The 16,312-nt window shown below is 35.4% G+C and overlaps 1 protein-coding gene across 1 annotated transcript in view; it reads left to right on the top strand.

Annotated features, from left to right (window-relative positions):
- The window catches only part of LOC109047495 (ribonuclease inhibitor-like), a 168,035-nt gene that overhangs the window by 141,214 nt on the left and 10,509 nt on the right, over positions 1–16,312 (top strand). Inside the window, exons 8-10 of the mRNA XM_042756185.1 lie at positions 2,160–2,191; positions 2,290–2,335; positions 2,430–2,603. Of these exons, the coding sequence (XP_042612119.1) occupies positions 2,160–2,191; positions 2,290–2,335; positions 2,430–2,603 (252 nt within the window). The remainder of the gene's footprint in view (positions 1–2,159; positions 2,192–2,289; positions 2,336–2,429; positions 2,604–16,312) is intronic.

Raw genomic sequence — 16,312 nt, 5'->3', positions numbered from 1 at the left:
CAAATAATACTTTTTATGTTCAAAGTAAAACAGTAAATAGAGCTTTTCATTAGGAACAATAATGATTTCTGTTTCAACAACGTTTTTTAAGGCAGTGTACATTTATTTCAGAATTAAAATGAATCCTGCTTTACCTTTTCCAGGTTTTTGGGTGCTGCTGCAGATGAAGCCTGTCAGTATGTGAAAGGAATTGTGGGTAAAAACCCGTTACTCCTGAGAGAACTGAATCTGAGTAAATGTAAGATAGGAGACACGCGAGTGAATCAGATCGCTGCTCTACTGCAGGATAAACACTGTGTAAACTCAACACACTGATGTGAGTATTATACATAATTTAATATGTACTTGATAAAACTATTTTCTTATTTGTTTGAGCCAGAGGTTTCACAATGTGAAGTATTAAAATTAAACCGGCCATTAAAAACATTTTTTTTTTTTGTACTTGAAATAGCTTTAAACAGAAGGCCAAGTCAGTTTGATCATGGTTCATTATTAATTATTTCAGTTACTGTAGAGGGAGAGCAAGGTTTTTTTTCCAGAACTTACAAACTCCTCAAAACAAAAATGCAACATTTCAACAATTTAGTGCCTGGTTCAGAACAAAGCAAATTAATGATGTACCAACAGATCGGCTACCAATCTTTATCAGCTGACGTTCACCTTAACCCTTCAGTCCTGCTTAAATTCAGGCACAGTTTTTTATTTTTTTATTTATTTTTTTTAATTGCAGCAAGCACACATACAGCACTACTTTAATGAATAAACTGTAGTTATACTGTACAGCAGCTACAGAGAGATTTAAAGTCACTGATCAGTTAAACAGGTCCAGTTTACAGTATTTAAACTGTAGCACTGCATCTGTACTGTAACTCTTTTTTTTCTCTACTGATCAAACTTAATAATAGTTGTCTAACACCGTGTCTACACCGAACATGACAAAATACAATATAATCTGTTATGCTGTTTGTGGCACAGCACGACAAATTCCTGACAGTAAACTGCTGCTGTGTTCTGTTTTATGACGTACTGACACAAATTTCAAATGATTTTCAACGGTTGCTTTGTCACGTCAAGTGTATACAGACTTTAGCTGTTTTGGCTGTCGTGTCCGGTGTAGACACACTGTAACTAGGAAATAATTGGTTTAATTAAAATTATTTGACAAACTGTTCTGGTTGTGTACATGTTCTGCAGAAATATTAGGAGATTCACATTTGCTGCAACAATAGATAAGAGACAAAGAAGTGTATGTCTCTAGTTTTTTTAAAAATGAATGAGAAGGAAACAACAGCTTCTGGCATTTGAAACTTAAAAACAATTAAAAACAGTTAAATTATGGCAACTCAAGACTATATGGAGGACTATATGCAGGGGTGCACATAATTTTTCAGGCTGGTTCTCGTAAGAGAACCTGTAGATATGGTTTGGTCCTCACACTGCATATAGGGTGAGCCATTAAATATAACTATAAAAAATTTATTAATAATAGTTATAATATTTTTGCACTTTATTTATTTAGTTTTTTAAAATAAAATAATTAACTAAATAATAATGTGTGATAGTATTATTAAAAATAAAAGGTAGGCCTAGTATTAAATACAAATACAATTATTTCATAGTAAACTTAAAAATAAAATGCTAATATTTAATACTACTTTCTTTGTTTGCCTCTTTAAGAAGAATCACTTTATGTATTCCTCAACTGTAAGTCGATTTGGATAAAAGCGTCTAAAAATAAATAATTTTTCATCATTCTCAAACTTAAAATCAGCAGGCTTTTATTTTGGCGGGTTGCCGGCAAGTAAGTATACGCGCTTCGGATTTAGCGCAGCTGCTGATTAAAGAGCTTCAGTGAGTGAATGTCACAGTTTTGCATTGTGCTTTGAAAACAGCATGGGATAGCCTAGATTTATGCTTTCCGTTTGAAAAGAAATCTTATATAATACAGTTAGTCGATCTAAAATGGTTATTGTTTATTAACAGATGTCAGCCATGTCGGTACGCAAATGCGTTGTCAGAACTTATTTATATAGCGCATTTTTTATTTTAGTCGCGCATGCGGACCACTTATGTGCACCCCTGACTATATGCCTTCTGTTGCTCTTTTATAAGACACCATTAAGGATCTGAACCTTTGTCTTTTCTGTTTCTGTCTTCAGACTGTGTAAATGCAGAATTACAGAGAAGCAGTGTGAGTTCCTGACTTCAGCTCTGAAATCAAACCCATCACACCTGAGAGAACTAGACCTCAGTGAGAATCAACTTAAACACACAGGAGTGAATAAATTTTTTATGATATACTGAAGGATCCGTGCTTTAAACTGGAGAGATTGAGGTGAGGAACATTCACGTACAACAAACAATTTAGTGTTTTGGTATTTTACTGAAACTGAATGAAAAACATATTTGTCTCTTTTCTCTGAATGCAGGTTAAGGAACTGTGATATAAAAGCTGATGATTGTTCAGCTCTGACTTCAGCTCTGAAATCAAACCCATCACACCTGAGAGAACTGGACCTCAGTGGGAATAAACTAGGAGACTCTGGAGTTGAAAACCTTGGTGTTCTGTTGAGCAGTTCACAATGCAGGCTGGAGAAACTACAGTTAGTATCATCATTACACTGTGCAGCAATTACACTGTGATTTAAATGTACTATTTATTAAAACAACAGGGCACAAGTTACTAAATGTATAGTGCTGAATTTTCTGCATTTACCCTTCTAAAGAAAGATTCAAAAGTACTGTCAGCTAATGGACTGATGGTTTATTATTTCTGTCAGCAGAAAGATTTATGTGCTGAAATCTGACAAAACTTTGCTGCAAAAGGAGACAGAAGTGAGCGGACAAAAACTTGCAATAGATTATTCTGATAGGGCTGGGAATTGATTCAGATGTCCCGATTCGATTTGATTCACAAGCTCTCGATTCGATTCTCATTTTTTTTTATATATTTTTTTTAGTATGATCAGTGAATATAGTTTTTTATAAAAATGCTTTTGATATTTCTAAAAAATGAACAGTAAACATCAGTTTACAAATGGTGAATTTATAAAAAGAAATTGAGAGCCACAGACCTGTATTTTAAACCTATTCTTTTTTTTGTATAGGGTTCTTTTTTAAACAATAATAGGGCCATATAGAATGATGTTTTTAATTTTTCTGGTAATCAGATGAAGGCATAAAACATTTAATTTATCCTAATTAAACAACTGAAAAATCTTTTTATTTTTTGGCAAACAAAGTGCTGCACAACAGAGGTTTACTCTTAAAATTAAAAAGAAAACAAATGTGATTATTCATTTAAAAATAAAGAATTATTTTTATTAGTAGTAGTAGCGTTGTTGTTACATTGAGTCTTAAGATTGCTAAATAGTAATATATTTTTGACAGTTTCTTCATGTTCAAATAAAGTTTTATTTTGACGGTTTGCCTTAAGGAACTTGCAGCTGCTGTGTATGTGATATGACGTTAGTTTTGTCAAATTAAATACTGATCCATATTTTTCATATGTTTTATATACTTTACACCACTTAAATTAGGTTAAACTCGACTCACAGTTGATATAAAGGTACAATCCACCTGTAAAGAATATCTAAATGTTATTGCCCTATGAGCCAGGCTTTCATACTTGTACCCACCCACTTAAATTAATTAATTTGCTCAAAATCGGACCTTTACATGCCTTTTTACTTTGAGATCTTTTTTAGGTTAAATACAATAGATTAAAATCAGAAGATTTATTATCTATGATCTGTCTTTTCCTCAAATCAAATCTTTGCATAGCTATGACAGGAAATGCCTGTGGAAAAACAACTCAATCAAAACGCAAAATAGAACTAAACTGTTATGGAGTTAAAAGCATGTGTCCCTATTCTTGTGTCCTTCAAACTCCTGAAAGTATTGTTATTTTTAAAATAGGTATATGTGTGAAAATATTCCGATGTAACCTTCCCATAATCCTTAAACATTTTCATAAGTAAGTGTAATTTAATTAACTTTTTTTTTTTCTCAGTTGGCTGAACTGTAACAGATTAGTGGGCGCGAGCGAGGGCACACGAAGTAACACTTTTTGACTTTCTCAGTTTTGTGTAACATCCCATGGGGCTCAGAATATTTTCTTTTTTATCCACCGTAATTTAAACTTGTCTAGTACAAATATGTCACTATTTGTTTCATAACTTACAGTGGTACCTTGTACTTATCTGTTTCTTTACTACCCTCAAAAATGGAATGATGTTGATGCACAACTGCCACATAGATGGGGTAAATGTAACAGCGGAGGGGCAGCATTTATAACATGACCACTATGACAGCTTAAATCGCGTTTCTGAGGCAGACACATAGAAAAACAAACTACCACCAACAAACTACCTATTTGTTAAAAGATTTATTTTTATTATATATATCATATTATACTAATGGTAATATAATATAACCCCACTTAGATATAATACTCATGGCGTTTTTTTAAGAATTAAAATAATTGATTTTAGAGTTTTGACAATGAACACAATCGCCAACGCCATGCCCACTATACAATGCAAAATGCGTTACATGTCTTGTCCACTAGTAATTCTCTCTAACATTAAACATGCTAATTGGACTGGTACTGCTTTATTCACCTCGTTTCTCGTGTTTCTCATTAATTCATTCCAAGAAATAGTGTAAATTACTCACTATGTCATAGAAGAGCACATTTTGCAGTGTAACTTGCCCACTTACCGTGTGCGCAACTGCTGGCAATTACAAACAACTGGTTATGTGTTCTTTCTGCTAATTATTAAAGCCATTAAAAACGTATAATAACCAGATATGGACCCATTAAACATAATCAGCGTATTTTGTCTCAAATTTTAAATGATCCATAATAAACGGAGATTAACACTTTACACGTGTCCTACAAACGCCAGAATCCGAGATGCGCATTTCACTATGGGAAAATAAATGTTCAGGGCACGCTATCTTCTAAAAGATTTGCGAATTGGCGCGGCAAAAATTTTTCTAGATAATGGTGATATGGTACTAATAAATACTGTAAATTTTGTTAAACTACATGTGTGGAAATCTTCAAACCACGTGGTCACTTATTCACCCTGCGTTTACTTTTTGTTTCTCACGCCCCCTTACAAGTTACATTTTTTTTAGAAATAGTACGTAGATTTACATACTAATGTTCTAGAATAGCAGGTCTGTGCAATGTAACGTGCCCCAAGCATGGGCAACTGGCTTTCTCACTGGTTGTAGATGTCTTCTGGCGTAATTACTTAAAGCATTAAACACGTTTAATCAAACTGATCGAGGGCGAATGCCCTCAGCAATTGTCGTCACATTTTAATGAATAATTAAAAACTGGATGACAGGCTTTACTGTTGTTGCCATTAGCGCCGACTCTATCAAATAAGAGCAGTGATGTCAGTTTGTTAGGAGACCTAATGAAATAAGATTCACGTGGGCTCGTGGTCAAATTCTTCTTTTTACAATTTTGCTGAACTCCTTTTCGGAAAAGATGGGTGTGACAGCGTAAGGGGAGATGGGATCTGGCGAATCGACGTCATTAAAAAAAAAGTTTTTTTTTACATTTTTGCCGGCGTCTAACAGTTCTGAACAGAGACCGTTAAGTTTCTTCTATACCCGATGCTGAATTCAGCCAATGGCCCCCCCCCTATAAAAAAAAAGTTTGTAAAACTTGATAATTTTCTATCCGGATTTTACTTTGTCAGAACCCACAATGCATAAACCCAAGTAGCGTCCACTAGTGTTTATTTTATTAATTATCACATATTATACGATACTCCTGCATGCATAAATTCACTTGACTTCGCTTAGTCGGGGAGAATAGGCCCACATTATTTCAATTCTCGGGTTGTTTCCCAGTGAATCACATAATGACACCATACAAATTCACTTTAACAACTGGAGACCATTGCGATTTTTAGCTCAAATCTTAACACAGACAATCTTTCTAAAATGAATTCGATACATAGGTGTGGTTTCACATGGAGTTTCTACAGTTATAATTCACCAAAAAGCCAGATCATCACATGCTATAACATATCTCCAGTACTGAGCGATGATTTGGCTAAACTGTGGTGAATCCAGATCATCGTGCAAAGTGTGCTGGTTGGAGAGAGAATATCGGTTAAAGGTTCTTAAGATCGCTGATAAAATTTTTAGGAAATCGTATCGAATGGTACGGCATTTAAAAAATGTTTTGGTGTGTCTAATGTGCCATATCTTAGTCGACCGAATTAGTTCGTGCGATGACATTTGACCTCAGCACAGACAACTATAATCCCTGTAAACAAAAGCTTGTCTAATTCGGGCATAATTTGCTATCGCCTCTGGTTAACCTACTTCCAGTGGAAAATTTCGGGACCTGCACGTACACCACTCCTAGTTTTATCAGATATTTACAGAGTAACAACGTGTCTCAACCTCATGACCGTCAGCTACTTGACTTTTCACACCTTTCACACCTTAGAGAACTTTAATGTTCCATTTAAAGGAGTTAAATAGACGCACTAAAAATGCTTTAGGGATTGGATTGGGGATTAGTCATCCCCGTTACTGAAGGGACATATCAGTACTGACATTTTCAATTAGTTTCATTTAAGGTGACCCACACCATCAGAATAATAAAATTATAGCATATCATTTCAACTGATTGCATGAGTGTCTAAACTTGTAACACGTTGCTATCTCAATCACTCAGATCCTTAGTGTAAATTGGCTTATAGTTCTTGTGAATATAATTTCCCCTACTTCTGTACCTGCTGGTCGATGGTCGTGCTTATGCCTGTCAGTGTGGCACAAAGAACCTCAAGTAACAAATAACTTACTGTATCTTATTCATGTACGCAAATTTCAAGTTAACTTCGTCAGCATACTGTGTACGATAAAAGATAACTGCCCCAGTGTCTCGAGGGACAACTGCACGTGGATACCCTGACATACAGCCCATGCATCTGCTGAGAGTACATGCCCCTGAAACCAGACGTGTAAATAAGATACAGATCGCGCAGTGACAGGCACTTAGTTTAATCAGAAACTGATGTTTGGGATCAAGTTACTGTAAACTTTATAACATTGAACAGAAGAACATGCTTAAAATGACTTAAAATCAATTTCACATTGCGATTGAAGAGCTGTAAATGCGTGTACTCATCAGCCGAATCTTCTTATCTCTGACATTATGCTTGGCTTGCTTTTATTATCATTTCTGATTACTTAAAATGGTGCAGTGTGGCACAAAGTTATATCTATCATTTTCTTACATCTCTGACCGTCATTAAAAATGTCGTAAATAAACACGTCTCCTTTATGTCAAACATGTGTGCGACTTCACCTGCTGAACACAGCAGGCTACTAGTAGAATCCATGCTCTGAAGTACTCTGTAACCTGACACCAAACAAACTTCCAGGATGAAACAGAGTGTCAAAAAGGTAATTAGTGTACCTTCTAAGAAATGTCTGTTTGTAAATGTAGCAGGTACCTGGTAATGATATTATAACATAACAGAAAAATAACCTTGATAGATGTTGCTGAATGATTGAAGTGTTCTGCAGAATCTTCTTTCCTCGTGCCCCTGTGGCTTTTATTTTCTTTTTATGTAGAATTTTGTTCCTATTTATTACACTGTGCTGGGACTGTTGGGTTCCTGTGCGGAGGGCTACTATATGGTGTGGTGCAAATCAGGTGGAACTTCTGCTGGCAGGTGAGCTGGTGAAATAGGTCGGGGCTGGGTCAGATCTGACCTCAAGATCAAACTTCATCATGTGGGGGGAAATAAATTCGACATTGTGCCTAAAGCTCGTTGAAATGGTGTCATCGGTGGTGTGCCAGGCGCAGTTCATGAAAATTAAGAAGGTCCGTCTGTAGTCTGTGGGTATATGTGGTTCTGTGAGTGGGGGTGTTTTGTTGGGTCTTATTTTGTGGCATATAAAAACGACCTCACGAAATTGGGAGGGGCGATTCATCCTAAGTTTGACAATAAAATTGCCTGACTTTATCCAAGACACATACTGAGCCCCATATTTCAACTCGGTTATTACGGTAATATGACCATAAAATCCTTATTAGCAAATATGACGCAAAATCAAAACACATGGAAAATGTATTTCTTTAATATTTGTGTACACGTATTTGCATTAATTGCAGAGTCCACTGTCGGTACAAATGTTATATATTATAGAATATATCTATAATTTCTTTATTGAATATTTTTGTGAGAAGAGTATACTCTCTGTCCCGTGCAGTTTTGGTACAGCATGAAAAACTAGAACACACAGAATTGAAAACATAGATACTAAGGGTCCTTTAGAAGGTGCAGTGTGTAATTCTAGGCTGGTGAGGTTGATCGAATTTCACCCCAGTCTACCCCCACGCTCACGGCGCGCCCCATCCCTGACAAAGGAGCTACGGTGGCCGACACCAGTCAAGGTGGGGGGTGGAGTCGGGTTCGTAAAGACAAGCCGCAGACAGCAACTGAGATGTCATCTGACGATTACACACAGGATAATGAAGGAAATTATCTTTACTGATTGCTCATAAAATTAAGCCGATCAATTTACCTTATGTCTAACATACGAAACGCGCGCCTCGTGTAGCAGCAGTTTGTGTCCGTATAGTTACATGTAGCTTGTAAAACAGTATTGCAATAACAACAAGATAAGTTGCGCTCAATCTAAGAGGCTAGTTTTGTCCGTAAACGGGCTACTGCTATAAACATGGGGGCGACTTCCACTGTAAGGGGGACCGCGGTGTATGGTAGAATAGAAATTGCTCCAATCTAAAGCTAATATAAACACATAAACGGCTCATTAAGTAATGTCTTTATACACCTCTGAAAACATATTATGTAGGTATACATATCGCACTGTATAATAAAATTGTTTGTAAATATGTATCACTATTGCACCCGTTTAACCGATAGGTTAAGTGTTGTTTGATACACACCCGAAAATGAATAAAAAAATCTGAATGGCTGCTTGAATAATAATAATGTAAATATTTTTGACTTTTCTTCTCTGTGAAAGGTGATGTCAGGAAACAGAAAAGTAGTGCAGTATTGCTGTGTTTTCTGGGGTTTTTCGGGGGGAAAGCGCTGTTCCATTAGCACCATCTACTGTCAGAGAGTGAAACTGCAGATATTATTCAGTCTTAAGGACAGTCTGTCTCCTTCACTCACATCTGTTAATTTATTGTATTGTTTGTTTCATTGCTGAAGCAGTTTATGTTAATGACAGCTTTAAAAGATTTTTGGTTCATTATCAAACTGTGGTGGGACAAATTAGACTATGGTGGACCATCATAGTTTTAAATAATTAATGGGAAACACTGGGAATTTCTCTAACACTGGAAAGTCATTATGTTGAACTCCTCATCACATAGTTCTCCTGTTTGAAGTGACTAAGAAATGACAAAACGTGTCTGTGTCCTCTGGGTTAAATATCACACTCTGTGTTAAAGGGAAAATAATTTTCCTTCCTCTGTCTGCTTTTCTTTTCTTTTTCTAGTCTAAATGACTGCGGCATTACAGACGTTTCTTCTTCTTTACACTCAGTCCTTTGTCTGACACTAAAGCACTGCAGTTTTTTAAAAGAGCTTGATACTGAGGAACAATAAAATAGGAGACTCAAAGCAGCAGCTCAGTTGTATGTGCTACGAGACACTTTCAAACTGGTAAACTGAGGTGAGTGAACATCATTTGTTGCAGTCAATAAAAAAAAAAAAATATTTAAATTGTTACAGTCCTCTTTTGTGCTAATTAAAAATATAGTAACTAATGTTCAGCGCTTGTTCCACTCAACACTGCTGTTCTCTTTCTCTGGTTCCTCCTTACAGTCTGAAGAATGACTGTGCTGACTGGTGTGGACTACATTAGCTGATGGAGTGGGGGGATGGTTTACTCAGTCTTCGCTAAAACTCAAGAGGAACCTTTGAAATCACACGAGACCTGTGAAATCAACAGCAGTTAAAAATGATTACTAATGCATACAGGTTAAAGAGGGTAGACCTTCAAATTACCTACAAGGTCTAAACCTCTTCTACCTGTATGCATTAGTATTACATGTAATTTGAAGATACATGTACACAGAGTAATGTTTGAATGTTTATGTCTGCATTTTTTACGGTGAAACCGAGGAGGAGAAAGAGGCTGATGAGCGCTCAAAAGAGCTGGATTAGTAAGAATACAAGTCTATAAGTATAAAGACCATCATCATGATGTCAAGATTTAAAACTCTTCCATAATGAAGCAATTAAAATATCGCTGATACATAACTGTGAATGTAATTTAATCACTTCTATATCAGATGACATAAACTGAAAGTATAAAAATGAAAATTTAATTAATATATGGGCACAGAGTCAAATCAGTGATTTATAAAATCATTTTTATAGAATCTGTGGGTCCTGTTGTATTTATATTTCTTTTATTACCATTGGTTTTTATTTTACTTTTATGTATGTTTTTTCATTACATTTCTCTGACATTTTATATACAGACTGTTTAAATGTGTTTTTGTAAGTTCTGTGTTTGTCTCATGAGAAACATGTCTCTGTACATAAGACAAGCTTTTACTGATGTAAGAGTTGTGGATGAATCTGTTCTCACACCAGCGCACACTAATCTTTACTAGTTAGATTTTATGAAGCATATTATGTGCTTTCAGTTCACACTAGTTCTGATTGTACTATAGAATGCTTTTTGTTTAGTGATTTTAATCTTCTCTTTTTTTTTTTTCTTCATGTTTTGGCATATTGTAACTACACAAATAAAAAACTTGATTATTTTTTTTAAATAGTTTATTAGTTCAATACCCCCAGCTATCAGTATAATTGGAGATACAGCAGAAGATGACAATATTTCCTGATTAAAGTTGTAGTCTTGAAACTGAAAAAGTCACACATCTGCAGTTCCTCGAGTTCACCGCTAGAGATAACACACATCACACTGAAGTACAAGAAACAGGTTCTTGTTCAAATCTTCAGCAGAACTAAGCTGTGTCTGAAATCGTTCACTCGTTCACTAATCCCTGTATAGTGTGTGGTAGTTGAGTTCACTAAATCAGGAAGGAGTGAACAAATAAGTGAACGGATTCGGACGGTGACGTATACACTGCGCGTGAGATTCGGAGCTGATGCAAAAACATTGTCATATCTACTTTTATATTACATGTACCTTATTATAGAAAATAATATTAATAGCAATAATAGTCATATTATACTCAAAATGACTTTATATTGCAATTATACATACCTCCGCGTCAGCTTTGTGGTTTCATCGATCATTTTTTTGCTTATGTTCATAATCATTATTGTATTAAAATACTGAGAACAAAAATAAACACACGTTAACACATGTTCCTAATTTTATGTATTTATTATTTTTAGTATATCTTGACACTCGCTCAAGCAGCGTTTTAAGCTCAGGCGATCGTTAATTTGACATCAGAATGAATACACATCTGTGTTTAGCAGAGTTTTTTGAATTATCACCAATCAGGCCCGTAGCCAGCTAGGAGTGTCACCGAGGGCCGGACCTCGGTAAATTTTTCATGTTTAGAAAAATAAAAAATTTGTTCTCCTGATTGGCTAATTTGCTGCTAGACACCTCATATGATTGTCCTTCATGTATAATTCATAATGTTTAGAGAGTCTGTTGGTATGAAAATGATCGCTGCTTCATTCGAAAAGTGAACGAGTCTTCGAGAGAGATGTGAGCGAGAGCGCAGGCGCAGGCCTCCGTGTTGCCAGATCCAGCTATTATAAGTGTTTTATGACTTGTTGTTTTCCACTAAATTGAACACTTTAGAAAGTTAATAAAGTAGGAAGTTACGGTGTTTTTAGGGTCAGTGGTAACTTTATCTTATCTAATTTCCAAAATATCTGAAATAATTTCGGTTTATTTTGTTTTATTTATAGTTTTGTTTATTTTAATAGCAACATCTGGCAACATTTGCATCGCCGGCATTAGTCTGGCAGTAATCAGAAAAAGGCAGCAGCTATTTTAATAGCAGCATCTTTTTAGTGATATAGGCCATTTACACTAAGTGCAAATATCTATAAATTCTATTTATACTATGTTAAAATAGCAGATTTTCTTGCTATTTATACTACTTACTGCAAATAGTGTCCATTATCTGCACCTCAGTATTGTAGTACATTATAAAAACAGTATGCAATTATTGAGTCTAATTTAATGGATGCTACCTTATTGGGACAATAAAGCCCTCCCTACACCTACCTTAACTTTTTGATTATTTACTTAATTTTCATTGAAAATAAAAAATGCTTTTCTGATGTGATCTGAAATTTGAAAAGGGAGAAAAGATTTTGCCAAAAGGCGGATTCGAACCCGGGTCAATCACGTCAAAAATATGTATGACACACGTTTTTACCTTCTGCGTCACTGAAAACTGATTGTCGGGGTATTGTCTTTTGTCGTCTTGACTATCCGAAAATAACACGTTTGGTGGGCAATATGTATGTTTGCATGAATAATAAACAAACTGATAAAATTATCCACCCATAAATTTTTATCATTACAATATTGATGATATTGATATTTTTTGATTTATGATTGTTTTTTGAGAAGGACCTGTCTACATTTCTGTCTCTTTTCAAGTGTTTTTAAGTATATAATTGGTTGTATTTATAGGGGTTATTATAGCACAATTCTATAATAAGGGGGGGTTATTATAGAAACCCCCTGGACCTCACTAATTTTCAAAGCCTGGCTACGGCCTGGACCTCACTAATTTTCAAAGCCTGGCTACGGCTATGCTGTCTTGGAAGTAAATTAGTACAAATATTAAACTGAGTTATTGCCTACATAACATATTTTAATATTCACATTTACATTTAATCATTTAGCAGACACTTATCCATAGCAACTTACAAATGAGAAAAACAGAAGCAATCAGACAAACCAACAGTAATATACAAGTGCCATGACAAGTCTCGGTCCCACGTTTATATTAAGTGTGGCCTTAACTACTCTGTACTTGCATAAAAAAATAAGTACAATGTACTTATTGTGTTCATACTGTATTGCAAAACACTTTTGCTGCTATTGAGGTGGAATATTGGTAAGGTTAGGGACAGGTTTGGTGGTATGGGTAGGTTTAAGGGGGGGGGTTAAGGTGTAAGGGATGGGTCAACAGCGTAATTATAAATGTAATTACAGAAATTAATTACTGATGTAATTACACGTAGGTATTTTTAAAATATAAGTACCAATGTAAAAAACATTTACATTGTACCAAATTATTAATTAAAATGTAAGTACATAGTAGTTAAGGCCACTTAATATAAAGTGGGACCCAATTATTAATTAAAATGTAAGTACAGTACATAGTAGTAAGGCCACTTAATATAAAGTGGGACCCTTGTAGAATAGAAAAGAAAAGGTAAGGGCTAGTATGTAGTTGGTCAAGTGCTGGCAAAAAAAGATGAGTCTTTAGATGTTTTTTGAAGATGAGTAAAGAGACTCAGCTGTTCGAATTGAGATCGGCGGAGGTCATTCCACCAAGGTGGGCGCAGTCCAGGAAAAAGTCTGTGAGAGTGATTTTGAACACTCTTTGGGATGGCACCACAAGGCCTCGTTCATTTGCAGAACGCAGGCTTCTGGAGGGCGTATAAGATTTGAACTAATGGCTTAGGTATGTTTGTGCCGTGCCAGTGGTCGTCTTGTAGGCAAGCATCAGTCACCTTGATTTGTAATGTATGAATATTTTATATTCTGGCATGCATCCCACATAAGCCACATTATTAATATAAATAATGTATGAAAACATCATTAAAACAGAAATAATAAAGATGTAAATGGGATCTCTCATTCAAACTCGCTCGAAAGTCGCCGATCCAGAACTCTCGCTTCCAGCTTGCCGGTTCTCCGCATTGGATTGTGGGAAATAGTGCTTCAGCGAGTGTGTACATCCAGAAGACATTTAAACAGACATAATACGGTAACTAGAACGCCAGAGCATCATTGGCCGCTTTGAGCCGTTGCTGCGATACGTCCAACGCGTTTCCGCCATGTTTTGCGGGCAAGACTGTCTAAAAAAAATGAATGGAAGTATTCGGGGGAGCTGCGGTTTTTCAAAACTGGATAAAAACACGATAACATTCACATTTATCTACCGATTTCAGAGGTTTTGTGATCTACATGCAGCTAAAAATAACTATGCCTTCCAGTTATTAAGTTAGGTTTGGAGAATTATTTTTCGTAAGAAATTGGTGAAAGCTCACACTTGTCTCACTTGTTGATTTCCGTTGATTTTTTTCGGTTTACAATTCAAATGTTAATGTAGTATAACTGTGACATGTAATGTAATTTGGATGTACATTAAATGAAATTAAGTTGTTTTATCGGCTTTCTCTGTGTTCAGACACAACATTTTTAGTTTCTTTTTTTTCGTTCAGGTCAGAAACACAAAGCTCATTCCCTGATGAATGCTGGAAAAAAAAAAAAAAAAAAAAAACTCTAAATATCTTTAACCACTCATAATTTACTATCATGGAGAAAATTGAATACAACCAGTGGATACAAATCAAAAAGTGACACACTGGTAGTCTGCAATTCTATTTTTGATGCACTCTATAGCCTACAGAAACTCCACAACAAACAATAACAAAGCAATTGATAAAGCCTTTATGGATCCAGTGGAAATTAAAAAATATTATGCACTGATTACACGTTGCACAGTAAAATATAGTAATAAAAAGTGATGTTATATTAAAAAGTACTTGTAGCACAACTTGTAGTAAAGTAATAATATAAAACGAGTAGACAAACAGTACAATAACATAAGTGATTATAACAGATTTACAATAGCACAACTTTATGTATAATATGAATAATACCATAATATAATGAACAACACTAGAGAAATAATAGCAAGAAGAATATGTAATAATCAAGGCTGGACAGAATAATACAGAATAGACAATAATGAAGAATAAATTAATAGTAATTATAGAGTAAAAGACATAATCGTGAAATGTCATTTTATAATACTATTTGTGTAATATATTAAACAAGTTAAGACAAACTAATGACAACAACAGCACGAAAAAAAATTGTGAGACATGAATTCCAAATTGTGTTTAATTAATGAGCTCCTTAAGCATAACTATAAACATGTGCACACACACACACACATATACATAATAATGATACACACACGTGTGGTGTGTGTGAGAGAGAGAATGTACGCCAGTTTTTTACAGTTGTCCAGTTCGAGCTTCTCTGGGAATAGAGTGGTTTAGTTGTGATGATAAAACATGACTATTAAGACTAATTCTCCCACCGCTTCCCTCAAGATTTTCTATGTTTTATTCAAGTCTAATGAGTAAAATAATGTGAACAAAAAAAAAAAACAAAAAAAAAAAAAACACACTTGACAATGATTGACATTTTGCTCTACAATGCACATTACAACAAACACCCATGCAGAAAACACAAATTCTGATAATAACATATTGAATGTTTGGCTGGGTGTGAGTGTGTGCAGTTTACGTTGTACAACAAAATGTCAAAGTATATTTATGTTTAACAGACTGAATATGAGATGCTCCGGACTATAAAAAAAAAAATAAAAGAAAAAAAAAAAAAAAAAAGGTTCTATTGAATGAAAATTAATAATCATTATTGCAACATCAAGAGCAATAATGAACAATGATTTATCATGATGATTGCAGCTGGACGCACTAATGAATTCCGTGTTTTTTAATTTCTAGGTTATTACATGATGATAGTTTTGTGTAAAGGACACACAGTACATGATCAGCATTAAACAGCCTGTGTAAATCAATTTAAATGCAGTCTATGGTATTGTGATCGACTGAAGAAACTGGGTGTTACACATCTGGTTGGGCTAATTGAAGCTGTCAACATAATGTTAAAAATGACCAAAAACACTCCAGGAAATAACTGTTGTCCATTACCTGTGAAGATAATACCCGAGATCTGTTTTTATTATTGTGTGACGGTTTGTAGATGCCCAAGCCCAAACTTTGACGTGCGCGATCAGCAGTGGCCAATGAGGCGTCTAGGTATTATATCTTGTCAGCGATATAACGTGGCTGGATTCAGTAGCGGAGATTAAACAGAGACCTTTATAAAGCAGAAGAGAAAGAGCAGGTGAATGATTGTTCCACAGTCCGCTCGAGGAAGGCGTCACCCGCTCGGGGGGGAAGAGGAAGCGCGGCAGCGGCGGACCGACATCAGCCGAGACAACGACCCAGAGAGGGGTTGGCCGGTGGGTTGGATCACTAACCGAGGACTGCTTGCTCGACAGCCGAGAC

Source organism: Cyprinus carpio, unplaced genomic scaffold (genome assembly GCF_018340385.1).
Source record: "Cyprinus carpio isolate SPL01 unplaced genomic scaffold, ASM1834038v1 S000006809, whole genome shotgun sequence".
NCBI classification, from domain to species: domain Eukaryota; kingdom Metazoa; phylum Chordata; class Actinopteri; order Cypriniformes; family Cyprinidae; genus Cyprinus; species Cyprinus carpio.
The sequence above is the reverse complement of the archived record's forward strand: the minus strand, read 5'-3'. Positions and strand labels throughout refer to the sequence as shown.